This window comes from Hyaena hyaena, unplaced genomic scaffold (genome assembly GCF_003009895.1).
Source record: "Hyaena hyaena isolate Hyena2069 unplaced genomic scaffold, ASM300989v1 scaffold_1354, whole genome shotgun sequence".
NCBI classification, from domain to species: domain Eukaryota; kingdom Metazoa; phylum Chordata; class Mammalia; order Carnivora; family Hyaenidae; genus Hyaena; species Hyaena hyaena.
The window spans coordinates 42,068-69,217 of record NW_024081997.1 but is presented as its reverse complement, the minus strand read 5'-3'; the positions used below and the strand labels follow the sequence as shown (position 1 = coordinate 69,217).

The 27,150-nt window shown below is 50.5% G+C and overlaps 1 protein-coding gene across 1 annotated transcript in view; it reads left to right on the top strand.

The window, feature by feature from the left end:
* Positions 1 to 27,150, top strand: part of LOC120225279 (rho guanine nucleotide exchange factor 10-like) — a gene marked incomplete at its 3' end in the record, with an annotated part of 83,659 nt that overhangs the window by 20,798 nt on the left and 35,711 nt on the right. The window contains exons 5-10 of the mRNA XM_039223523.1: positions 1,982 to 2,045; positions 6,492 to 6,568; positions 8,785 to 8,841; positions 16,256 to 16,419; positions 21,328 to 21,442; positions 24,549 to 24,655. Of these exons, the coding sequence (XP_039079454.1) occupies positions 1,982 to 2,045; positions 6,492 to 6,568; positions 8,785 to 8,841; positions 16,256 to 16,419; positions 21,328 to 21,442; positions 24,549 to 24,655 (584 nt within the window). The remainder of the gene's footprint in view (positions 1 to 1,981; positions 2,046 to 6,491; positions 6,569 to 8,784; positions 8,842 to 16,255; positions 16,420 to 21,327; positions 21,443 to 24,548; positions 24,656 to 27,150) is intronic.

The window sequence follows — 27,150 nt, the reverse complement described above, 5'->3', positions numbered from 1 at the left end:
CTCGGGCTCCCTCAGGGCCGTGGTCAGCGTGCGCGTTCTCGCTCGGGCCCCCTCAGGGCCGCGGTCGGCGTGCGCGTTCTCGCTCGGGCGCCCTCAGGCCCCTGTCGGCGTGCGCGCGTCCTCGCGCAGGCTCCCGCACTCATACCTAGGCTGCTCGGTGGAACGGACTCAGAAACAGGAACAGCCGCAACCCGCCGTCTTCCCCACCGCCCAAAACAACTCTGAGCTTCCGCCTCCGTTCATTAGCGGGCCTCCAGCGGTCAGAGACTCATGGTGCCCTGCCTCTTGGCACGAGCTTCCAGATCCTTCCAGAACATTAAGAGACAAGTGGTTTGCGTGGCCTGCAGGGGAACTTCCTCATAAGTTTGCCCATCACACTCCTCGTCAAAGTTCTCGTGTTAGCAGACATCGCACCCGAGTGCATCTTTTTTCTTGGAAGGCGGGGCACGGGCAGGAAGGGTTGTTTTGGGGGGTGGATTCAGGCATGTGCGGTGTGCATTTGGGGGTGGCAAGAGGGCCCCTTGACCCAGCCACGTAAAGAAAACCACTGTGTGATGTGTGTTCACTGCCAGTCGACATCCTTTCTTCGTTGACTTTGTTGAGTATCTTTGTGTCTGCAGGAGGTCACCTGGGTCATCTTTGGGGGAGCGTGGTGAGGGAAGAGCAGTCTGTGGAATGGGCAGGTCTGAGTTCAGATCCTGGCCCTGCCTCTGACCTGAGTGTGCTCTTTGGCAGATAGCGAGGTTTCAGCGGCCTCTAGAACTTGAGTTCATGCCTCTACGGCTCCTGGTGCACCGCCAGGCAGGGCCCACCAGTGGGTGAGGGGTGTTCGTTATTATTCAGTGGCATCCGGGGACCATTTTTATGAGTGAGAACTCCAGGCTTAATCCATGAAGCCCAGCCTTCCTGGACCTCAAGTCAACTGTCGAGCACTTTGAAAGTGGATAAGAACGGTTGCCTAGCACACGATAAATTCCTTCTAGAATAGTGTTTATGGGACAGTTTCCCAGTGTAGCAATGAACCACCAGTCGGTCAAGCATGTGGCTAAAACTGAGCTCATCACCCGCTTGTTAAATCAGACCCGGGGATGGGGGGACAGCAGTCAGCCGGACACGTGTGACAGATCGTGTGTGAATACACACGTGTGTCTGCGTGTGCTCATGTGTATGCATGTGTGTATAGGTGTGTGCGTGTGTATACATGTGTACATGCGCCAGTACGTGTGCCCACATGCGTGTGTATACGTGTGTGCTTGTGAGTACACGTGTGTGCGTGTACCAGTATGTGTGCCCATGTGCATGTGTATACCTGTGTGTGCACGTGCATGTAAGTATATAAAAATTTGGTTGTCAGATATCATGAATGCAGCTCTCTGTCCCCCGAGAATCCCTGGAGGCTCTCATCCAGACACGCTTCCCAATAAATCACAACTGTAAATTCCTGTGAAAAGTCAAGACACAGGAGAAAATGTGTTTTTTACTGTATCCCAGTTTCTTTGGGTACCATTTTAATTGCAGCTGTTGCAGGGGCCTTTGGATATCACTTTTTACTGTAATCCTGTTTTGAAAATATCTTATTTTGAATCCAACCTTAAAAAATTTTATATCTCTTGGGGCGCCTGGGTGGCTTAGTCGGTTAAGCGTCCGACTTTCGCTTAGGTCATGATCTCACGGATCGTGGGTTCAAGCCCCACGTCGGGCTCTGTGCTGACTGCCAGCTCAGAGCCTGGAGCCTGTTTCAGTCTGTGACTCCCTCTCTCTCTGACCCTCCCCTGCTCACGCTGTCTCTCTCTCTCTCTCCTAAAAATAAAAAACATTTTAAAAAAATTAAAAAAAAATTTATATTTCTCAATCATTTTTGTGCTGTCGGTCATTCATAAGAACAGAAAATATGGAACCATTTTAAGTGTAAAATTCCATTCCTACAATTTTACCCTAAGCATAGCATAAAACCATATGATTTTTTTTTCTTTTCTCACAGAGACACAGGAAGCAGCAGAAGACAGCCCATTTAATTCTCTAAGTTCTGAGGATCCAGCAAACAGGTAAACTTACTCATTTTACACACATGCTCTGAGTCCACTACCGTTTCCTAAAACGTGGAGTGTGGGGACACCAAGAGGCTGTCCTTCCCGCCCTCAGTGCTGTGAGATGATGACCGACCAGGCCTGTTCCCCGCCCAGAGCCTCCCCTCCCGGGTCCCCAACATCCCTCTGCTCTCTAGCCCAGGGGCTCCCAGGATAGGTGTCCAGAACATGAGGATTCGACTAGAGGTTCCTACTGTATGTGGAAAGACCGACCACGTGAACGCACGTGCAGATAGGCCGGGAAGAGGCGGCCCTCCTCGGCCTCCGTCCTGGAGATGCTGCGTGTGCTTTGGCGTGGCAGAGGGTCTCAGAACCCCTCCTGTGGGGCCGGAGGGGAGTTTTCAGTGGGTCTGACCCAGCTTTCAGCCAGAATACCTCAAATTGATTTGATCGTAGACTTTTCTTTTGTGCCACTTGCCTTCAGAAACACTATTTCATCTCCTTTAGATGCCCAGGAAAAGCCCATCTTCTAGGCAAACTCTTGCGTACATTTCAAAACCCTGCCTCAGTGTCTCATTTTATAAAATTTTCTCTTGTTCTTCCAGAGCTATGTGGGCACACCTGCTTCAAAACTGATTACAACAGTGTGCCCTCACTGTCGCTTCCTCTGTCCCTTTCTGCTGCTGGACTGAGTCCTGTGAAGGGAGAGAGCAGGTTTGACCAAGGCTCGCATGCCATTGTGCTTGGTGCTTGGCAGCTGAGCTGCCATACTGACGTTTAATCCACACCTGTTTGAAGTGGATCGTCCTATGGCTTTTGGTACATTGCGTTATCCGTGTTAAAATTGTGTTAAAGTGTATACAACATATACAGTGCCATTTGAACCATTTTAAGTGTAACATTCGGTGGCATCTCATGCATATGCTGTGTCTCACAACCATCACCACTCACCCTGTTCAGAATATTTCCTCATCTCAGACAGGACCTCTAACCCTTCTGTAGTGATCTACTGTCCCCTCCTCCCAGCCCCTGACACCCCTACTCTGCGTCCCGTCTCCGTGGATTGGCCCAGTCTGGGTAACTTGTGTCCTTTTGTGTCTGGCTTGTTTCACTTTGCATCACGTTAGCGAGGTTCTCCCGCGTTGTAGGACACGTCCAGATCTCCTTCCTTTTCAGGCCTGCGTAATATTTCTTTGTGAGCACGTGCTACCTTTTGTCCACTCACTCACCTCTTGATGGACACGTGTGTGGTTTCCACCTTTTGGTTGTTGTGAATCGCGCTGCTGTGAACACTGGGGTACGAGCATCTAAGTCCTTACTCCCTATCCCTTTGGCTGTACACCTGCGGTCAGAACTCTGGATGGTGAGTCTGTATTTCATTTTTTGAGGACCAGCAGACTCTTTTCCACAGAGACTGCACCACTTCACATTCCCACCAGTAATGAACTGCTTCCAAATTTTCCATATGGTCACCAAATTTATTTTCTATTTTTTTAAAGATTATAGTCATTCTGGGGAGTGTGAAATGGTACCTCATGGTGGTTTTGGTTTGCACTTGCTTGGTGACTAATGATGTCAAACACCTCGTCCTGTCCTGTTGTACATTTGTATGTCTTTGGAGAAATGGCATTTAAGTCCTTTCCGCATGTTTGAATTGAGTTTCTCGTTGAGTTGTAGGAGTTATAGTCTCAATACTAATCCCTTATCACATACGTGATTTGTGAATACTTCCTCCCATGCTGTGGGTTGTTTTTTCACTCTCTCAGTGGCATTCTTTGCATAAAAGTTTTTAATTTTGATGAAATCCTACTTATGTGTTTTGTTTCTTTTATATTTCCTATGCTTCTGGTGTCCTGTCCAGTCAGTGGCTGGCAAATCCAGTGTCATGAAGCTCTCTCACTGTTTTCTTCTAAGAGGTTTGTAGTTTAGCTCTTGAGGGTCGGTGGGTGTCATGTTCTGCAGTGTCTCTTAGGTCTAGTTGATTTGTGTCTCACTTACCATCTTCTGCCCGGTGGTTTCATTGTGGAAAGTGCTACATTGGCGCTCCTAGCTGTCACTGTGGGACGGTCCATGACTGTGTAATATCCCTTCATCTATTTTGGGGCTCCTTCGTTAGTTAGGAGTAAGTTTGTAATGGTTATATCTTCTTGTTCTATTGGACCTTTTTTCAGTATATGATCTCCATCTTTGTGTCTGTAACCTTTTATGAGTTAAACGCCAATTAGTGGGACCAGCCTTTACCAAGCATTAGAATATCCACCACCTCACCTGGTCCTGTGTTTGCTGCTGCTGGCTGTGTTTATTTATCCACTTTTAGTTGTTTACACCTCAGTTCGCCAAGCCGTTACTGAGTGCCTGGCCTCTGCTGGGCCTCGGAGGCGGAGAGTAAGTAAACTGGTCTCAGCATGCCAGCGAGGCTTCCCTCCCTCCCAGGTGGCGGCTTGCCATGCTTCCTTTCGCCTGCGCAGGCCTCAGCAGAGCAGACGGAGCGAGAGCAGGCTCCTGACTCGGGCACCAGCTCCTCGACCGGCCGTTTTCACACTCACCTGGCTTTTCCTTTGGGGCTGTAGGCTGGCCTCTGAATGTAGAAAGACACACTCCTCCCCAGATGAGCGGGATCTCTGCAGAAAGGCACACACGCCACAAGCTCTTTGCACCAAGTTTACATTACATTTGTCACAAAGCAGATCCACTCAAGGCCCCGCGGTAGAATCACAGCTTGTGCGTAACAAGAGACAAGTGAGTGGCATGTTATCACTGGTGATCTGAAATGTATGTTGAGAAACGTATCTGCTGAAAGGATCGTTTCTTAGAATGAAAAGAATGTGAAGTGGTGTGAGAGAAGCTCAAATTGTTTTCCAAAACATGACCTTTTTTAAACACACGGAAATACTCAGGAATAGTTTAAAATATCATCCATTTTTGTTTAGATTTTCTCTTTTGTGCTTAACTTCATTTTGATGTGATTTTAGACTTAAAAAGTGTGAGAATATTTTTTTCTTTAATGTGACCCTTTCCTCAACTAAGTGCGGGGATGGGCTCGGCATTTCTTACACACATCCACAACACAGCGTGTTGTGTCGCACGTGCTTGCACAGCTAAAGTGTCCATGACCTGGACATTTTTAAGATCTTTGCCATCTCCCTGGCCTTTCAGTCTCGCAAGCATTTAACCATTTGAACTTTTAACAAACAAAAATGATAATAATGGGAAGAGACCACCCTGCAGCGACCCCCGCCATCTCTGTCACTTATCGTGAAGTGTGGCATTAACTCTGTATGAAACTCTTATTTGCACATGTGTGTTTTCTCGAGCTCCCGTGCTTGTCTCTGGGCGCCCACCATGGCTCTTGTCTCTTCCCTTCCTGTGCAGTGCTCCACGCCATGCCCACCTCTTCCTTACAAAGCTCCAGGGACCATAGGCCCTGAGGTCTTCATCAGCGTGCGTGGGGCCTGTCCCCAGCGTGTACAATGAATCCGACCTTGTCGCTCTTTGAATAAAGCATTCCGGTGGCTTGTTGTCACCCACGGGACAGCGTTCCTGCTCCCCGAGTGTGACCTGTGGCTTGGTCCCTAGGACCATTACGCTGGAGCACACCACCAGCTGAGTCATGAGCACTTTTTATTTCTGGCGGGTGACGTCACTCGGGCGGGTCTCTGCAGCCAGTGCCGTGTGGGGCACACAACAGGCCCTCGAGAAGTTCTGACGAACCACTGGAAGACGCATCAGGTCTCCTGGGGCAGGGACTTTGTGTCTCATTTATCACTCGGAAGCGCTCACAAACCGCTGGGAGTGAAACCTTGAGCCTGGCGTCTGTCGAGAAGCCGCAGCTGGTCCAATAAAATGAGCACATGCACATTCGACCTGGTGGGTGAGGGGCAGAAGCCTCTGCCTGTGTCAGCCGGTGGCCCCTTTGGCGTCCCAGTGACCACTTCGGGGAGGTGAAGTCCCCGGGTCGTTTTGATCGAACGCACTGCCTCAGTATGCCCACCCCCATGGACTAGGAAGGAAAGGCACCAGATCTATTACTCACGTATCTCAGAAATGGGGTGTGTGCAGGGAGCCAGGGGAAGGGCGTCCCCTGTCCCAATAGATATGGACTGAGGTCACCCACCCACCACTCAGTTACTAATGAGATGATTAGGGTGGAGATCACTAACTTTTCGAGGGCTTAAGTCTAAGTGTTTATTTTAAAGATGCCCCGAAAAAGAGAAGTGGGAAGGTATGGTGGGGCCGTAAGCTTGGGTCCTTCCACACACGTCCACGCCGTGGGTGTGGCTGGCAGGATCAGACTTTAAACTGCATAGGCAGCAGCTCAGAAGACATTCTCAGCACAGGATGCCCATAATAATATCAGGGGACGGCATGCACACGTTGGAGCTCATGTACCCCCTGGGGACATGCAGCAGCCTCCTGACCAGAAGTATGTTCACCGCTGTGGCTTCCTGGTTTGTTTTCTCCCAGTGACGAGCGAGCGCCTCAGGAGGACAGTGCCCTCGCCCGGTGGGCGGCGGACCCGGCCAACACCGCGTGGATGGAGAGTAAGTACCCTGAGCACCGGGAAGGCGGCGGGGCCGTGCGCGCATCCTCGCCGGGCTCTGCGTGGACGCCGTCCCGGGGAACAACGTGTTTTTGCTGGGTTCTGCTGGTTATTCCCATGTCCCTTCAAAACTTCATTCATTTCCCTGAAGGACCAACCAGAGCTGACCGTCACTGCTGTCCCGGGGCTCCCTGAAGCCATATTTTACTTCCAGTCCGAACGTCTCCGCTCACACCGTCCCATGCGGGTTCCTCCCACTTGTTCCTTCCCAGCGCAGTTCTTGGGTTCTGCCACGATTGTCCTGTATTTGGGGAACTGACGCTTGGACACAGGCCCACAGTCAGCAGTCACCGCCGAGACGTTACCCAGGCATTCTTCTTGTGATTCTCACTGCGATGGTTTCTCAGGCTACCATTTTGGAAAGGGGGTGGGTGGCTGATGAAGGCAGCCCACTGGCCATATGGCACCGCAGAGCCGCTGTTCTACGCGCGGTTACGAGGCTGAGCTGTCTGTAACTAGATTTGACTTTTAATTTTTAAAGAAGAGTAAAGATGTGTTTTCTAATTATGCCTTTATTATCCACTAGCTCACTAATTTCTGTGTAATTTTCTGTGATTGACTTACAAGGAAGAACCATTGTAACCATCTCCCGCTTATTTAATTATCTCCTGGAATGTGTTGTTCTGGTTTTAATTATGACAGTGCCACCAAGGAACTTAGCCTAAGTAGATGATTGTGCTAGGGGGCTGCTAAATCCGGGGTCATTCCAGGACGAAAGTATCGTCTTCCTGTTCACTAGCAATTTTATTTCCAAAGTCAAATTTGTCTGATTTTCTCGCACGAGTTGTTTTACTGCACAAGTGGCAGTTAACAAGAATAACACATGGGTTGGGGTGCTGACACCCACCACGGCAAAATCTCTGGGTCTAACCTTTGACTCCCCCCAAAACTTAACTACTAATAGCCTAGTGATGACCAGAAGCCTTACCAATCACATACACTGTCGTTTAGTGCACATTGCGTGTATGTGTCATACACCGCGTTCTTACAGCAAAGTATCACAAGCAGGTCTGCACGTAAGAGGACTCGTGGTTCTCACGGGCGCGTAGATGGACATCGCTCACGTTCTCAGGAGTGGAAATGCTTTTCACGGTTGCAGTTACATTATTACAAGGAAGGGAGCATCTATCACATGGGGGCTTAGCAGCAGGAGGCGAATGAGGGACGTTCCCAAATTTGCCTGCTACTCCCTACCCCTTGCCCGGAATGTTAACAGTGGCTCAAGGGCAGAGGCAGAGTTGAGGGTATTTACCTCATTTTTCTGTTGTTGCTTAGTCATGGTGACCTTTATGGTTTTCAGTGTGGAAGACCTCAGAGCGTGCTTGATTTCCGTGAAGGCCTGAACTCTTACAAATCTGAAATAGATTTCTGGCTTCGCTGCTGTCTCATATACAGCCTTTTCATACCGTATTCACTATGTAGTCCGGCCCAAAAGGATCCCCACCTTTTCTTAAGAAAACGTGTTACAGGGGCGCCTGGGTGGCTTAGTCGGTTAAGCGTCCGACTTTCGCTTAGGTCATGATCTCACGGTTCGTGGGTTCGAGCCCCGCGTCGGGCTCTGTGCTGACTGCCAGCTCAGAGCCTGGAGCCTGTTTCAGTCTGTGACTCCCTCTCTCTCTGACCCTCCCCTGCTCACTCTCTCTCTCTAGAAATAAATAAAAAAAAAAAAACCTTAAAAAAAAAAAGAAAACGTGTTAAAATCTCAGAGGATGCGAATATTCCACATAATGTAGTCTGAGATACTTGCATGCGCCTACTTTTCATATCTAATAGTTCAGAATATCATAGAACCATCAATTTGTTTTAAGTTCCCTGTTAATGTAGCACCACTTGAGCAGTCCCTTTGGTTCTGAAACTGCATGGCGCCTCTGTATTGTTTGTACATCAGAGCACATTGACTTTGTAGGCTGAAAATTATAAAGAGCCACATAGAAAAGTGCAGGTGAACACAAAATAATGGACTAAATTGGCCTAGAAACCATAAAACTCCCTATACACAGCTGGCTCACATAGAGCGTCATCCTTCAGTCCCAAGAAAACTGCTGCTTTGCACAGGTGCACGCGTTTGGCACTGGTGTGGCATCACCGGAGACTGTGGGCCTGAACAGTGGACATTGTACTTGGTCGGTTTTGAAAGTTTCCTTCTTTTTATTCCAGATCCAGAAGAAGCCATTTATGATGACGTGCCGAGAGAAAATTCAGACTCTGAACCAGGTTTGAGTTGTCTGAAATTTGAGTTTTAGAGGATTCAGTTTATCAGTCTTTCTCTTTGGGTATAAAAAAAATGACTTGTTACTGTGCCCACAAACCTGAGATACACAGCTCGTATGTGTTTTATGTTCATGTTTTATGTGTCTTCTAGTGCCTCATTGATACTGGGGGTAGAATATTTGAGCACATAGGTATGTGTGGTTGTACTACAACTTTATTTTATTTTAACATTCATTCATTTTTGAGAGACAGCGTGAGCAGGGGAAGGGCAGAGACAGAAGGAGACACAGAATCTGAAGCAGGCTCCAGGCTCTGAGCTGTCAGCACAGAGCCTAATGCGGGGCTCGAACCCATGAACTGTGAGATCATGACCCGAGCTGAAGTCGGCCGCTTAACCAAGTCACCCCGGCGCCCCTGTGTTACAACTTTAAAAGGGATAGTTGATAAGTGTAAAGCAGAGGGAGTTAAATATGTGAAGCGTGTAAATGGAAAGTAAGCAATGTGGAGGCTAAGTACTAACACGTATCTGATAAATAACATGAATGAGAAAGTAGAAGAAGGAAGTCCTAATGCTTTTCTAGAATTCAGGAAAGATCTAAGTTCTCAAATTGTAGAAATACAAGTTCAAAGCAGGGTCAAGCCTGAATCCATACATAGGCACATACACTTAAAACTGCTGAGCACAGATCAGTCTACTAACCCCAAAACACAGGTGTTTAAAAAGAGGGAGCAAAGGCAGTGTTAGCTGAAGATTGGAGGGATCTACTGCTCAGACTCTAAGAGCTGTTTCACGTTGCATTTCAAGGAAAAGTTACTGAACCTAATGAGAAGCAGAAAGAGCAGTGAGCAAATAACTTTGTGAATGAATCTAAAGCAGGATTGATCAAGACTGCACTAACAGCATTGTTTCTTTCAAGAGTATAACTACAGGGAGGGAGCAAGCCCCAGGCTATGGTTACTGGCAACTGGAGGGTGACTAACCCCAAGCATCTAATGTCTGTGCAGTTTTCAGGGAGAGAGTATAGATAGTGATTGTGTGTTTTTTGCTGTGAGTAACCAGTAAAGGAATAGAAATGGATTCTTTAACTTCCAAACCAATAGAGAAAAACCCAGTCTGGTAGAAAGCAAGAAAATGTAAAGTAAGAAAGTATGGCAAATGGTATGAACAAAGATGGCAACCTTAGTGCAAATATATTGCTACTTATAGTAAATATAAGTTGAATCCAATCGCCCATAAAAGAAATTCTCAGGTTGGATAAAGTAACAAAGCTAGCCATATATTTTTACAAGAGCTGTATAAAAATATAAAACTTTTGTAGGTAAATTGATGGAAAAAGAAACATAAGGCCAATTCCAACCAAAATATAACTAGTATTACTATAATATATTGAATGTTAGGCTATAAAACATTAGGTATAGAGTCCTTCACAAGAGAGAATTCTAAGAGTTTTAAACTTGTGTGCACCTGACAAGACAGCCTCTAAATGTATAAAGCAAAATATGACTGAAGAACAATCAGCAATAGTTAAGTACATAATTGGAGTGGGAGATTTTAAGAAAGCTCCCTCCACTGTCATGGATACTGGATACAAAATTAGTAAACTGCAGAAGAATATAGTATGTGATCAACCTAAAGATGGATATTTCTTTTCAAATGCATGGAATATTTATAAATATTATATAGCATTCCTCAAAGCAAATGTTAAGAAATGCCAAAGAATTGACATTCATGCCTCATTCCCTAATTTAAAAAAAAAACAATAGAAACATTTGAAAATTAAAAACAATACTAGTACTTAGCTCATAGACAATGATGAAAACAGAATGGAAAGTAGAAATATTATGACTTGAATAATGAAAATACGGCATAAAATCTTACAGGATAGATTTAAAATAAAGAATTACAGACACAATGGCGTTTGTTAATAAAAGAAGATGGAAGAGTACTGAGCTCGGTATCTACTCTGTTACATAAAAGAATAACAGAGCAAACAGCGAAAGTAGAAGGACAAAAAATGATAACAGCAAAAGTGATAAAACGGAAAACAAACAATAGAATGTATCATCGGAACAAAAGAGCAATTCTCTAAAAATAACGTAAAAATAGACAAGCCCCTCGTAGTGTTAGGAAGAAACGATATTATTGGAGGGAGAAGGAAGCGAAGAAGGGAAGGAAGAAAGGATCAGGAACAAGAAACTTCAGTAGTAATACACGAACGCCATGAAGGGATTCTAGAAACAACTTGATATCAGTTAGTTAAAACACTTCGACTGTGTCTGAAGTAGAACATGTTAATGTCTGATGATTCACAATCTAGAATTTTAATCTGCCAAGCAGCCCGCTAAGACCATTGTCCTCGCCTGTGAATTGCTAAACTGTCGGGGACTAGAGAGTTCCTCAGCTCTGCACACGGTCCCAGTGGATAGTAGAAGACAAGAGCATGTGACTCATTTTAGGGTGTTGGTGTAAACTTAGAACCCCCTTCGCTTGAAGGGGTGATGCTGAACATCCTGATGAAAATGTAAAGAAATCACATCCAGTAATATCCCAGCAAGTCAGCAAAAGCCGACCTTAACCCTTCAGATCAGTCTCAGGAGGTTACAGACCCTTCAACATGAGCAGGTTCTTTTACCATCTTTTCCACAGGAACAGACTCCTGGACATAAACCATAGGCTCATCTCAGTATCTCCTTGAAGTGCACTTGACAAGATTTGTGGCCATTCAATGTTAAAAACTCCTAATAGGAGGAAACATTCTCAGCCTAGAAAAGGACACGTTCTTGTCATTTTCATCCAGCGTGCTAAATGACAGAGAGTTAAAAGCACATGGTAGTTTATTCATTCCAAAATCCTTTTGGATAGTGTTACATACCGAGCACGGATTAAGTTTCAGCTAACAGTCATCCCTGCCCTTGAGATTCCTACGTTGAGGGAGATAAATACGTAACATTTGGATCCCTTTATAAACAGAACTGGAAATGCTTATCAATAAATGTGCTCCTAGGTAGTTATTTAAATACATGATGCAAATAAGGTGGGGCTTAAAGACTCGTTTCTGTAAAAACAAGCTTGGAATTCATTTTCGGGTAATTTTTGCTACCAGGTAGGCCTTTTCCAACACAGAAGGGTTGATCTGTCCCCTCTAAATCCAAAACACTGACAGAAGGTCTACCAGTGGTTTGCCTACCAAAGGTGACCACTGTTCTGCATAGAGCCTGCTGTGTCCCTATAAGGACAGTGCCTAGCAGGGTCCTGATGTGTATGGATGCAACCAAGAGTCACCGAACTGTCAGCTAAAAGAATACCTCCCTCTTACTCCCTTTATTTCTTAAATAAAGAAGAGTCTGCTCAAGGTTCCCACAAATATTTTCAAAACTTTATGGTCATAGAAGTCAGATGTCTTAATGTGATTCTTTGACACAGTTCCCTAGATATATTGACCCTGATGGGCCTTCACGGCAGCTTTCAGTCCCACATCAGCCAGGACCCTCCCTCGTTAGGATCACAAAGGGTCCTGGCACCCTCTGTGGCCCTTTGCTCTTTTCCTCATTAAACGTCTTGGTGTTGCAGTTGTTTTGAGAAAGACTTTAGTTAGACCCAGCTAACGTGCAGACAGCGATACAAACCGGTGGTCCCCTTGCAGGTGTGTGTCCTGGAGAAATTCGTGCCTGCTGTCAAGGAGACATGTGCAGGGATACTTATCTGCAGTACCATTTGTAAAGAGCAAAAGATGAGGGGAGGGGCGTCTGGGTGGCTCAGTTGGTTAAGTGTCTGACTTCGGCTCAGGTCATGATCTCACGGTTCGTGGGTTTGAGCCCCGCGTCAGGCTCTGTGCTGACATCTGGCTCATAGCCTGGAGCCTTTTTCAGATCCTGTGACTCCCTCTCTCTCTGACCCTCTTCTGCTCATGCTGTCTCTCTCTCTCTCTCTCAGAAATATATAAAATGTTAAAAAAATAAAATAAATTAAGAAAATGAGCAAAAGATGAGGGGAAACATCATGGCCCACATTTGGGGAAAGGATCAACCTATGGCAGTGAATTTATACAATAGACCGTTATATTGCCGTTACAAATGAATAAATGACTGTGTGTATGTGTGTGAGTGAAAAGGCAACGGTGAGTAAAAAGCAGACACACAGAGGTAGGGTGCCTTTGGTCTTTAGATAGATACACCCCTCAGACATAAGGGGACGCCACAGGCCAAGAATGGTTCTCGTTGACCCAGCGGAGGGGCCCGAGCCCTGGCTGTGTGCGTGTAGGCTCGTGCAGCTGCCATTACAGGGGTGGCCGCTGACACGGCGTTTAGTCGGGGTCTGCAGACAGGCCTGCTGTTTCGTGCTTTGTGGTGCATTTTGATATTTGAAAAGTAACTAAATATATTCTTAGTGAAGTAGTTGGCACTAGATCTTTGAGGTTGCTCCAGCTGTGCAGGATGTGAGCGCTCCAGCGGGTAAACTTGGGGAGACAGATGTGTCCGAGGGAGAGTGGAGGCCTGTGTGCTTTGTGCAAAATATGGTCATTTCGGGTTAAGTTCTGTCACAAATCCTGGCAGGAGACTGAAGGGTTTCTTATGAGATAGTATAATGACCATCTGGGGTCGCGTTTTTCTGTGTTGTTGCTTTTTTTCTTTTTTATTGTGGTAAAGTGCACACTGCATAAAATTGACCCATTTTAACGAGTTCAGAGTACACAGTTCAGTGACATTAGGCACACTCACAGGACCGTGTGGCCATCGCCACCACAGTAGCACTTCTTAGGGCCATCCTGGCCCAGGGCAGGTAGCAAGTTGCTGACCTCTCCCTTCATTGGCCTCGTGGGAGAAACACACGCCCACACCCCCCCCCCCCCCCCCCCCCCCGGGGACTGTGCTTACTTTTCGGTTTCATAAAGCACCAGTCTGTGTGTCCAGGAACTCAGGAGGGGATTGTAATTCACAAAGTGTCAATCACCTGTCGTTAACAAGACGCTTCCGAGTCCTTGAAAGTTTCTGTGTGCAGGCGAGGCCCAGGTAGTACTGCCTTTCCCAGAACATGGAGAAGCGTTATTTTCCCACATTCTGACCGCTGAGTGGTGATGTACTTGAGTTAGAGGCGGCCCATCGTGCCTGGTGTCGATAGCCTACTTCCTGCTTCCCCAAGGTGGACAAGCCAGCCAGCCTGCCGAGAGCAGCACTCAGAGTAGAGCAGGACCCTCGGCCGTCTTCCCCGGAGCCGGGACCAGCCCTCCAGCTGATCTGGGTGCACCTGCAACAGGCTGGACATCCCACCGTGGGTGTGGGCGGCACCGGCCGTGCTGTGCGTCCGGACTTGTTTCCTGCACACAGAGTAGCCCGATGTCCACTGGGGTTTGTGGAGGGAGAAGGGTGTGCTAATCGAGCAGCTTCAGGATTCATGAGCCGCACCAGGAGACAGCGCACAGGCACCTTCCGCACGTTTGTGTGCCTCTGCTGCCGACCATGCCGTAGAGGGTCACCAGGTCCTTCCTGCGGCCAGCTGCCTCCTTCAGGACGGCTCTCGGCCCAGACCTGCGTGGCTGCTGAGCCAGGGTCGGCCACATCCCCGGAATCCACCTGCCCTGCTGATCTGGTGCCCAGTCGGTGCCATCATAGGCGTCCTTCAGGCACGTTGACCCACGCTTCTGTGGCTTCACATATTGCATGTTTTTACCCAGATGACAGGGCTTTTACCTCCTCAGGGCTTTTAAAACCAGAAATTTGGATTTCTGTTTTATATTCTAGAATTAATCTCAGTTCATGGAGATAAAATCCAAGGCCGAGTAATCTGAAATAGTCAGTGACAGTTTTGTACCTACTTCTCATTTCCAACGAAAGCAAATGTTTGCCTTTAAATGTCATTATATATACAAAGCTTGCTCTTGGCCCCAGAGAATCTTTTAATCAAGGCTGAATTACTGAAGATTTTTAAGGCTAAGTTTCATTACAGAGAACAACTAAGGATGCCTATGGAATAAATTCTTTTTTTTTTAATTTTTTAAAGTTTTATTTATTTCTGAGAGAAAGAGAAACAGCGTGAGCAGGGGAGGGTCAGAGAGAGAGGGAGATACAGAATTCAAAGCAGGCTCCAGGCTCTGAGCTGGCTGTCAGCACAGAGCCTGACGCGGATTCGAACCCACGAACCATGAGATCATGACCTGAGCCGAAGTCGGACACTTAACCGACTGAACCACCCAGGTGCCCCAAGGAATAAATTCTTCAAATATTTATTTTGAGAGAGAAAGCATGTACATGTGTGCATGCACAAGTGGGGGAAGAGCAGAGAGAGAGAGAGAGAGAGAGAGAGAGAGAATCCCAGGCAGGCTCCAAGCTGTCAGCACAGAGCCTGTTTTGGGGTTTGAACTCATAAACCATGAGATTATGATCTGAGCCAAATAAGAGTAGGACATGTAACTGACTAGACCACCCAGGTGACCAGAGAAAAATTTAATTGAAAAACATAAATGCCATCTTTTAGCTCACATTGTACTCTCCTTCAGTGATAGCTTAAGCAGGCAAGTCATTTATACCTGAGAAACTCCAGCTGAAACAGCCATTTATGCTCATGTGTTTAATAAGTAAGGGAATTTAGAGAGACACTGATGTTCTCGAAGTTTGTAGAATGACGTTTTCATTCTTGGAAAGTCCCGTCAACCTGCCACAGGAAACTCCATCTGGGTTTTCTGCTGCTGCTGCATATCATTCTATAATTGTCAGAGAATCTCACAAGTACTTTCTTGGGACCTGAGGCCTTTGCATGTGTCAGAAAGGATGTGGGTTAGTTAGTTGGTAATGAACCTCAAGATGTGTGCCTTTTCCTGGGGGCCCCCATAATGCAGCTTGGCTCCCGGAATTCACTTTTGCAGAGCAGAGATTGGGAGATAAAAGATGGGACTTATAGTCTTCGGAATTTTTAAAGTGAAGATCCCCTGTCATCATATTTAGTGGTATAAACATGTGTTTTTCACTAATTCTGAATGATTTGTGATTGAAATATTTTAAAAACAGTGATAGATTAGAAGATTTGTGAGACGGTTATTCGCACGATGGCAAAATTTACAATGGTTTCCCATGAGCTCGTGTTCGTATTTGAATGTCTCTATCACCTACTTGCCTACCTTGTTTACATTCTGTACGTCTGGCCAGCAGTTGTTTCGTATCATCATGCCGGATTCTTCGAGACCTTGGCCCTCAGGACACTCTTGGGGGCAGGGGTTCGTCGGAGTGCTGTCTGGCCCTGCGCGTCTCTGCCCACACCCTGAAGGGGCTCCCCACGACCTGTACGGGGGAGCCAACCCCGAGGCTCTACACTGCCCCCGTGGGTTTCCAATATGCTTCCAAGACCCCAGGGCTCAGTGATCGGGTAAAACGTAACCAGTGAATTCTGCTTTTTTTAATGTCCTTTTGGCATTTTTGCCATCAGATGAGATGATTTATGATGACGTGGAGAATGGAGATGAAGGTGGAAACAGTTCTTTGGAGTACGGATGGAGCTCCAGTGAATTCGAGAGCTACGAGGAGCAGAGTGACTCCGAGTGCAAGAACGGGGTCCCCAGGTCCTTCCTGCGCAGCAACCACAGACAGCAAGTATGTGCCCAGCCCGCGCGAGAGGCAGGACGTCTCGTGCTAGCCCAGGACGGCCTGCAGATGCTCGGGCCATCACACTCAGGTGTTCTTAAAGACGTTGGTACCGAGCATGCAGAGAGAGAGAGACCCTGGCCACCGCGGAGGGTCCCTTGTCTCACGTTGTAAGTGTAACCGTAGCAGGATGGGAAGTTACCTTCTCATAAGTGAGGTCACTCACAGGGGCCTGCGTGGCTGCTCCCTCTTTCATGGCATTGTGTAGACGGCACGCTGTCTGTGCATACTGCACCGAGTCAGGTCTCTGAGACATGGCACAAGCCTGCTTTCCTTCAAGGGGTATTCTGAACTTCCACATTTTCTACACAGGAAGGAAGATCTAAAGACAGAATCTGTCACAAGATGATGTTGAGGGCCAGAGCTGCTAAACTGCCCCACGTTCACTGTCCTGAGTGGAATGGGGGCGGGAAGGGTCTCTGGAGGTGAAGGCCGGAAGTGGCATGTCACAGATCAGGACCACGAATTCCAGAATTGGGTGGCTGTCAGACATAGGGCCTACAAGTGCTTTTGTCTGAGGTTGTACCTCATCTTAACGAGCTTCTGGTTTTCAGTGTTGAGCGGCTGTGCCGGTGCCCTTGGCCGTGGGCTCTGGCTGCCAGTGAAAGGGCTGATGTGTTCTGACGTTTGCACACGAGTCTGCAGACTTCACGTGCTTTCTGTGTGAGGCCGAGCGTCAGGCCACAGGCCCACAGAGGCTGTGTTGGTGCAGACCGGGCTGTAGTTACTGCCTCGCCACCGTGACCGTGTGGATGGATGCTGTGGCCCGCCCGGTATGCCGACGGCTGGGTTCTTGGCTGAAGCCTCCACGAACCTCGGGCTGACGGGTGGCTACCGGTCCTCGTTCCCGTACTCTGTGAGCCTCCTGCTTTGGGAAGGTGGCCCAAGCACCTCCCATCCTTACGGCCGTCCGTTAGACCCCCTCTGCCAGCTGAGTCGGCACAGTGGACACTTGCCAGCATGGTCAGGCTTCACTCTGTGCACCCAACACTCTGGGCTTGGGACTGGAGAGTTGAACACAGGTGCCCAGGAAGAGTGGTAAAACACTCCAGTGCCCTTCAGTGGGCGGGTACGGTGTCAGGTTCTGCTGATGAGCCACTCACTGGCTTACCGAACAAACAGTGCTTTCCTCACCCTCAGAATGGACCCCAGTTCCCAGGCGGGCCCTCAGAGCGCCACATGAGAGGCTGCTGGCAGCAGGTGAACCGCCACAGTGTGGCTGGCGGGTGCGGGATGATCAGGTGGGGTCTTCCCACCGCACTTGCCCTGGCTTGGCCACACCCTGGGGCTGCTGGGAGCATGGCCAGCGTGATGGAGGGGCCGGGGAAGGACTGAGCGGTCTCCTTTAAGTCCTGTGTTTACAACGGTCTGTTGAGCACCTTGAGTCATGAAGTCGACTGGAGAAGAGCCCGTTCTCTCATCCGCATTTGCTCAAGGTGTTGCTCACCATGTCTTCGCGTGGGTTGACGTGGGAGGCTCTCTGGAGAAGCCTGAGGGCTGGGTTTCCACGTCCGAGGCGTGTGCAGTCACATGGACAGTGTCTTAGGAGATTTCACACCTTCCCCGTCAGTTTGGGGACTTAAAAAATCTGTGCGCCCATTTGCAGATTCTGACACCATGTAGTGCAGTTGTGAACCACAGTGTCTCCTGCCTCGGTGCTGACACAAGGAATAATTTCACACGCATTTTACTTACCCGTCTGATCATGTTAGCATTGTCCCCGTGCATGTGAATGGCGTCCCGCAACCCTTTGTGCACGGGCCTGCTCTGGGCCGGCGCAGAAAAGTCTCCAGTCTGGCTCTGGTGAAGCCGCCTCCTTGCCCCACATGTTTGACTTCCTCATTTTTATCTCCCAGGAGTCGGTGGGCCAGAGCTGGGGCTCCCTGTGGCACGTGGGGTCCCCCAGATGCCGCTGCCCAGGCCTCGCAACGTACGATCGTCTCAAAGGACAGAAGGAGCGTTCTTGTGAAAATTGTGTCTCTTTATGCTGTAGCTTTCCCATGACCTAGCCTGTTTCAAGGAGCACTATGAGAAAAAGATGAGAGCTTTGAAGGCAAGCGCGGTGGCAGCCACAGAGTCTCAGCCGCTAAAGCAGAGACAGGAGCCGAAGGTAGTGTGGCTCACCTCTCCACCCGCCGCACGGACGCTGCTCATTCAGAGCAGACTGTGCTGTGAGCAGAAGTGCCAAGGAAACGAAGTTTGGCCCTTTCTGTGTGAACACTATTCTCAGAGTGTGGTCATGGGCTCCCACGGGTCACCGAGGCCCACAGAGCGGGTCCCTTAATTCTAAGACACTGTTTGCTGCCTTCTCTCTCGTGCTCGCACACATGGGTGGGAGGTCCCCGGAGGCCCCACCGTGTGTGCGATGCCACAGCCAGAGACCTGTCCAGCCGTGCCGCACAGCACCACCTATTTTGTGGTTTGGAAAAACACGGTGATTTTTCACAAATGCACTTAGATGACACAGAACGGGTTTATTATTTTTTTTAAATGAATATTCCTAAAAGTTTGATATGTTTTGGTCAATTTTCACTCTTCACCCAGTGAATGTAGATCAGTGAAAGCCAGATAAACAGACCTCGCTGGGACCCTGGGCGTTTTTATGGGTACGGAGGGCTCTGGAGACCAGGAGGCCGGAGAACCACCAGCTTCGAACGTGGTGGCCGTCAGTTCTCAGCAGCGAGGTTTAAAAGGGTGCCGCCAAGCAGTCTTCACTCCCTGTAGCCCCTGTTCTGCTGTCGTGACTTGCTTGTGTGTTGAATGGCGTCTAACTGAAAATACATGTTTCCTTAGAAGCAAGTGTTCTCTGTTACAGTCACCCGCTTAATTCCAGAGTGTTCTGGAGCCCTGGGCTCCCCAAAGTAGGAGCAAAATGCTGGGAATCACTTCTTTCCGTGGAGCCTCTGGTGGGTTCCCACGAGGGAGCGTCTGGGGCCTGGTGGGGTCTTCTGGGGAGCCCCGAGCTCAGTCAGTGGCCGTGAAGGCAGCGTGAAGGAGGCCAGCTCGGTGGAGGAATCTGGAAACAAGGGCAGACAGTAGGGTGTGGCAGGGCGAACAGCACGCGTTGGGGGGACAGTGAGCAGTAAGGTGGGTGGGTGGGTGAGGGCCGGGCAGTAAGGTGGGGTGAGTGGGTGAGGGCCGGCAGTAAGATAGGGGTGAGTGGGTGAGGGCTGGCAGTAAGGTGGGTTGGTGGGTGAGGGCCAGGCAGTAAGGTGGGTGAGTGAGTTAGGGCCAGGCAGTAAGGTAGGGGTGGGTGGGTGAGGGCCGGGCAGTAAGGTAGGGGTGAGTGGGTGAGGGCCGGGCAGTAAGGTGGGTGGGTGGGTGAGGGTCGGGCAGTAAGGTAGGGGTTGGTGGGTGAGGGCCGGGCAGTAAGGTAGGGGTGGGTGGGTGAGGGCCGGGCAGTAAGGTGGGTGAGTGAGTGAGGGCTGGGCCAAGCGGACCCCCCTCCCCCAGTGAGAAGCGGACATTCGGAAGGGTCAGGAGCCCGGGCTCTGTTTCCTGGCTGCCGTGTGACCTGGGATGGGCATCTCAGCTCCCCGGAACCTGAGTCTTTATCGCTGCTCGAGGACAGGGACCCTGACCGTGGCCGGGCTGAAGACCGGGGCTTATGGCTCTCGTGTGGGGTAAGAAAGGGGGGGATCTGGAAAGGCCATGTGGGTCAGGAGACAAAGCAGAGGCGCCTCGCGGGCCGACGGGCACTGGGCGCGTGGGGCAGGGTGGAGGCCACAAGGCCGGCGGGGAGAGGGTGAGTGTGGTGGGGGGCACATCCCCAGAACGGGCAGGAAGGGACGTGGAAGTCAGACGATCCTGGGGGCCTTCCTCCCGGGAGACCGCAGTGGCCGTGGCCCGCGGGGCTGGAGCGGGGCGCTGGCTGGGCAGCGTGGACGCGGTTTGGGCTCACGTGGCCGAGCAGCAGGGAGATGGAGGACGCGCAGCCACAGTGCGCGTGTGACAGCAGTGCTCCCCCAGGGACGCGGTGCCGAGCGGACAGCCCTCGCCCTCAGCTGTGACCGGGCAGCACTGTGCACGAGGCTCGGCCTGGCGGTGGCCCTGACGACCCAGTCCTGAGGCGCGCTGGCAGGGACGGTGGCCGAGGAGGGAGGTGCGGGAGGACCAGGGCGGCAGGCCGTGTGGACGCCCCCTCGGCGGGATCCTGGTTTGTCTGGAGGAGGCTATTTGGGCTTTCTCTAGTCACGTGGAGCCCGATGGCCCACACCTCAGATCTTAGAATATTCCAGCATAAGGGGTGTGCCAGAGTGGGTCCGTGCCACCCTGGGCACTGATGGCCCCTGGGAGCGCCCGCAGGACTGGGGGCGGGTGACCAGAATCCCCGCACGGCGCTGCGGTGTGCGGTGGTGTTTCTGACTCCCGCCCGTCGGCCTCCCCACGTGGGCTGTCCTTCGGTCTGTCCCAGCCTCTGGCCTGGCCTCCCGGGGACTCAGGAAGGCAGTGGGGGGCTCCGCGTTTCCCGGTTTCCTGTGTTTGCCAGTGACCTTGGCCCGGCCGCCTAACACGTGTGTGCTTTACCTGCTCTCCCTCTCATGTCCGCGAGCCTCCGTGTTTGTAAGAGATCATAAGACAAGTGGAGGCTGCCGTTCACACAGCAGGAAACCAGGTCAGGGAAGGGCTGGCTTTACGTTTGCTTTCCTTCCTTGTTTTTTTCTTCTAAACAAACAAAATGTGGCCCAAGTTAAACACATGCGCACACCAAGCAAGTAAGTGCTCCCACACCAAAAAGCCAGCTTCGGGTGACGTTTTAGGACCAAGTTACTTGACAGTGTTCTTTTAAAATAAAATAAAAACAGTGAGTGGGTTTTTACCGACTGTCTGCCTCTCACGTTTCTCCCTTTTTTACAGATGCAGAAACTCATGAAGGCTGCAAAGGAGGGCACTAAAGACGGGCTGGAGAAGACCAAGGCCGCCGTGAGGAGGGGCCGCTCACTCATCAGGACCAAGTCCTTCATGGCCCCAGGTTGGTGGCCCCCCCACGACACAGCACGTTGTGGTGGGAGCACAGTACAGGCATGTCGCACACCCTCAGCATGTGCTCGTCACTGGGCTCTGACTTAGCCTGGCCACCCGGGTCTCCCTCCCAAGTGTGGGGAAGGGTGCACACTCAGCTCAGGGCGTGCTCGGCCTTGTGCAGTAGCTCGGACACACACGCGCGCACGCGCGCAGCAGAAAGTGAGGATTCGCGGAGGTAGTAGACATCACTTCTCTTTCTGCTGTTTCCTCTCAGCACGCAGGCCCGTAGTGAGCCCCCGTCCCCCCCCACCCCGCACACTGCCCTGGGGGCTTCAGTCTGCTCTCCCTTCTGACATCCCCTTGGGTGTCCTGGGACATCGTCAGTCAGTGGGGCTTCTCAGCAAGTCCGTCCTTAACAAGGCGCAGTAACAGGAGGCCTCGTGTGCGGTGCGTTAGTTCTCATACGCACGTGTGTTTCCCACCAAGACACAAGCCGAGAAGGTCTTGTTCTGAGCAGGGATTTTAGGAACGCTTGCTGGTGAGGGAAGCTCTGAGATGATTCCAGAAGTTTCAGGATTTCTGAGACTGTCACCAAGTGGGGTGTAGCCGGTGCTGTCCATCTGTCGGAAAGATGGGCTGTGTCTGCCGTGTTCCGTGCTGACACTGAGCTGTGGGCCGAGGATTCTTGGACGTTGGAGAAAACGTCTACACGCCGCTGTGTCCTCACAGGCTGGCTAGTTACGTGCAGTGTGGACGAGAGCGCAGTCTCCCAGGGAGCTCTGACCTGTTCTTGTAAAAACATGACTGTTGCTTGCACAAACGCTCCCCAAGGCAAACTGGCACTCAGCCCAGCATCTGCTGGTCTCCGTGCCTGGAGACGATGGTGAGGCCATGCTTCCGCCAGGGCAGCCTCGGAAGCCTGTATGTACCTGAACTCAAAACTAGACTTTTCAACGCGTTGTGGTGCCGATGACGTCTTTGGCGGCTTCAGACGGAGGAGAGGTGGTCAGGAGCCCCAGAGCGTCACTTGGGAAGGAGACGGCCCCGATGAGGTGCTGGTGGCGTGCCAGGTGCCCCGAGGAAGAACATCTTCACTGGAGTGGGGGGGTGGGGGCATGTACAGGCAGGGTCTGAGAGGTGCCTGGGATTTGGGGCCCTGGGTGCCAGGCGCTGGTCAGAAATGCCGACTCTGGCCCTAGCTGAGGCCCCGAACCAGGATCTGCGGGCCAGTGACCCAGCCTTTAGGACGGGCTTGAAGCCCTGAGCCAGGCAGGGAGGAGGTCCGCGGGTCCCCTGGGGGCACAGCAGGTCATCAGGCACATCATGTCCTAAGCTGTGAAATGGGAAGATGGCACTGAATTGCGGCTCCTCGACGTGGATGTTCACAACGTGGGGTCCCCTGAGACACACCAGGTCCCAGGCCCAGCACCCCTGGGACCCATCAGTAAAACTCGAGGGAGGGACTGGACACCAGAAGGCTCTGTGTCTGTTTCTTCGTCAGACTTTATCGTTGATTGATTTTAGATCCGCAGCAAAACCGAGCATGAGCTACGCCCCGCCCTCACCCCACCCCCATCATCACACAGCCCGTGCCGCTGTCAGTGCATTCCTTAGAGCGGACGCAGCCGCCCGGGCACGTCGTCAGCACCGGGGCCACAGTGCACGTCTTGATGTGGTCCGTTCGGTGGGTTTGGATGAAAGTCCAACAACGGGGATCCCCCGTCACACAGAGGAGCTTCACTGCCTGTCCTCCCCAGAAAGGCAGGCTTAGAGTTGCACAGGTGTGGACTCCTCACTTAGTAACATGTTGAAGCTTCCTCCATGTCTGTTCGTGCCTTGGGGGCTCCTTTCTTCTAAGTGCTGAATAATTTTGCGCTGTCTGGATGTGCTGTCTTAGTTATCTTTCACCTTCCGATGGGCACCTTGGTGGCCTCCAAGGCTGGGCAGTTAGGATTAGAGTGCTAGAAACATCCGTTGCAGGCTATCGTGGACGTAGGCTGTCAGCTCCTTGTGTATGTCAAAGAGTGTCGTTGCGGGATTGTGGGCAAAGAGCAGGTTTCGTTTTCTAAGAAACCATGGCACCGTCTTCCACGGTGGCACCTTTGGCCACGACCACCAGCCGTGAGAGTACCTGCTGCTCCGCATTTTCTCCAGCACTTGGCGTACTTGGCGCACTTGGCAGGGTCAGTGCTCTGGATTTTGGCCATTCTCATAGGCGTGTGGACATTGGGAGGTTTTTAAAAGCTCTTTGGAAATGTTTCTACGCAGCCAGGATTTTGGATATTTAAATTCATTAATCTCTGGGGACCTGTTACCTGAGAATTCCTTTGCTATTCTGTTTTCCAGCCATTTTTGTGGGCTCTTTTTTTCTTGATATATACATTTTTTATTTTTTTAATGTTTGTTTTCGAGACAGAGAGAGACAGAGCTTGAGTGGGGATGGGGCAGAGAGAGAGAGGGAGACACAGAATCCAAAGCAGGCTCCAGGCTCTGAGATGTCAGCACAGAGCCTGATGCGGGGCTTGAACCCACAAACCATGAGATCATGACCTGAGCCAAAGTTGCATGCTTAACCGACTCAGCCACCCAGGTGCCCCAGATACTTTATTTAGCTACAGCTAAGTTTTAAAAAATAAATTTAGTTTTGGTCTGAATGTTCTGATTTGATGGAAAATGTGTTTTTCCAGGGAGAAAGGGAAACAGAAGGTCAAGAAATAGAGTCTCCACTTAGCTTTTGTCGATTACCGAGTGTGGGTTCTTGGCAGGTTTTAGCAGCCCTTATTTGATTCTGAATGTCATATTTTATAGGTTAAGAAATTGTAGTACTTATTTCTGCTTCACCATCTGGGTATTCAAATGACATCTCTCTGCCTTTTGAAGTTAAACTTCCAAGTACTGAAAATTTCAGATACTGATGGGCACCGTGTTCCTCCAGTGGAGAGGACATTGTCTTGGGCTTGTTAAAATTGTAATGTAGTCGTTGCCGGGCAGGAAGTAAACACAGAAAATGGAGGCGGCTGCCCAAAGCCGAGATTCGACGGGCTGTTTTACCAGCTGTGGTGTTGTGAATATATCGTTTCAGTGTCAAATAAGAGCATTGTGACTTTTTTAAGATCACAGGTCTTGTCTGGAAGAAGAGCAGAGTTTGTTTATCGACGTGGACTGCAAGCACCCCGAAGCGGTGCTCACGCCGATGCCCGAGGGCCTGTCTCAGCAGCAGGTAGGCTGGGGGCTGTTTGCGGGCACCGCCGTGCTAGCCGTCCACACACCCAGATGCGCGGTGGCTGGTGGCCGCCCGCCATTCGCGTCCCGGGCCCGTCTCCTCCGGCACGGCTGCCCGCCCCGTCAGCAGCCGCAGCCTGGACACGGGCTCTCTAGTTCCCGAGTATTTCGAGTACCCGCCCTGAGTAAGCGTGAGAAGTGTATGGAACTGCCCTGTGTGTGGACGCCATCTGCACCACTTTTACTGAGGGACACTGTGTGTGTTTCAGTAAACTGTGCGGAGCATCCCGGACACCTGAAACACATTTCCGGCAACTAATGCAAATATTGCAGCATAAAGGAGTTTCTCAGTGTCTGGAAATGGGTAGCAGAGGGAAGAGAAATTCGGTGGTGTCCACTGGATTATCTTTGGGTAACGGGAAATGGGCCTCAGGGCAGTGTGAGGTCAGGGAGGGGCTCTCGGGGGCGTTGTGTGTGTGCACAGCGTGACTCACGTCGTGGGCACAGGCAAGTGGACACGTATGGGCGTGCAGAACGGAGGCGGAGGGGCGTGCGCAGCCGGTGCAGGTGGTAAGGTCAAAGTCTGAGGAAAGGGAGCTGAGCTGGGAGGGGGCCTCGGGGCTGTTCGTCACCGTCGTCCAGACCCGGAAGCCTCGGGCTTCCAGGTGAAGCTTTGAGATGAAGGGGAGCCCAGCAGCAGGGCTGCGGGATGAGGAAACGTGTCGCGGGGGAGGCTGATGTGTGAGCCTGTCGGGAGCAAAAGAGCACTCGACCTAGTGACAGAGATGCTCTGTAGCCACCACTGGCATCTGTCCCCCCCGCCCCCCCGGCGCTCTGGACCTCAGGAAACCCCCGCACGTCCCTCTGGGAGGGCGCTGTGGCCCCGGCGAGGCGGGGACGGCAGCTGCTGTGGGCGGGTAGGGCCCGACATCTCAGCCACATCTCTGATCCCCAAACCCACAATCCTCCAAGTCTAGGTCAGTCAGATTGGCCGTAAATCCTCCACTGTGTGGGGCTCCCCGGGCAACGTGGCCGTGATCCCCGTGGGGTGCAGTGGGGCCCTTTCTGCCGTGGCCCCATGCGCCCTGTGCCCGCTGCCCGCCGCTCTCCATTCATGTTTTGGACGACTCGGTGGCCCTGGAATGTTCTGGACTGAGGACTTTCCCCTGTGGCAGGTGCCCTGTGCACCCACTGGGTGGCGGTGTGGCTCCTGTGGTGAGCGCTGACTCCCTGCTCTGGGTCCCCGGGCTGTTCCGGGTGTGTGTGGTCGAGGGGCAGCCATCCTGAAATTTGGTGCTCTCTTTTCCATTTACTGGCAAAAATAATTTGTTGAGGCTTGATGCGGGTGCCAGGCGTCGACATTGGCCCTTACCAGGAATCATGCAGCCTGACGTTTGTCTGTGTATGGCCCTGGGTAGTGACAACAGTGATGTCCCTGTGAGGTGGCTTGTCCAGGACCGTGGAGGGTCACTTCACTCACTGTGCTCTAAGCCTCGTAGGTGTGTCTTTGCCTGGTCAAAATCTCTTACCCAAAAGAAAGAAAAATCTCTTTTATCTTTCAAGAGCTTTTTCTTCTACGACTTCAGAATAATAATTTTATTAGATAAATGTTGGTAATCGCATTCTTTGAGTCAAGACTGGAATTGGTTTTCTTCTACTTAATTTATACGGGAAGTAACACGTAAGCCGGCATAGGGCACACGAAGCACCATTCATTTAGCTTAGAATTGTTGCATAGGTGAATGCGTTTGTCGTTACCACTGCAATTTCACGTGTCCTGCAGTATTTATTGTTTATAATTTGTGGTTTAAAATATTTCATTATTGGGGGCTCCTGGGTGGCTCGGTTGGTTGAGCGTCCAACTTCGGCTCAGGTCATGATCTCCTAGTTCGTGGATTTGAGCCCCACGTCGGGCTCTGTGCTGACAGCTCAGGGCCTGGAGCCTGTTTCAGATTCTGTGTCTCCCTCTCTCTCTGCCCCTCCCCTGCTTGTGCGTTCGCTCTCTCTCTCTCTCTCTCTCTCTCCCTCTCTCTCTTTCAAAAATAAACATTAGAGGGGCGCCTGGGTGGCTTAGTCGGTTAAGCGTCCGACTTTCGCTCAGGTCATGATCTCGCGGTTCGTGGGTTCGAGCCCCGCATCGGGCTCTGTGCCGACTGCCAGCTCAGAGCCTGGAGCCTGTTTCAGTCTGTGACCTCCCTCTCTCTCTGACCCTCCCCTGCTCATGCTGTCTCTCTCTCTCTCTCTCTCCTAGAAATAAATAAAACATTAAAAAAAATTAAAAAAAAATAAATAAACATTAAAAAATTTTTTAAACAATAAAACATTTCATAATTGTAACAATGGGACAAGTATGTTTTGTCCTGTAATGTTAGTTAACACATATTTGAAGTATTTAAAGGCCTTTGGAAGTTTCATTCACCTACTGTTTTGAAGACAGAAAACAGAACTAGCAGCATCTTTAATCAACAAGAAGCAAACTTCCTCTGTTCGTTT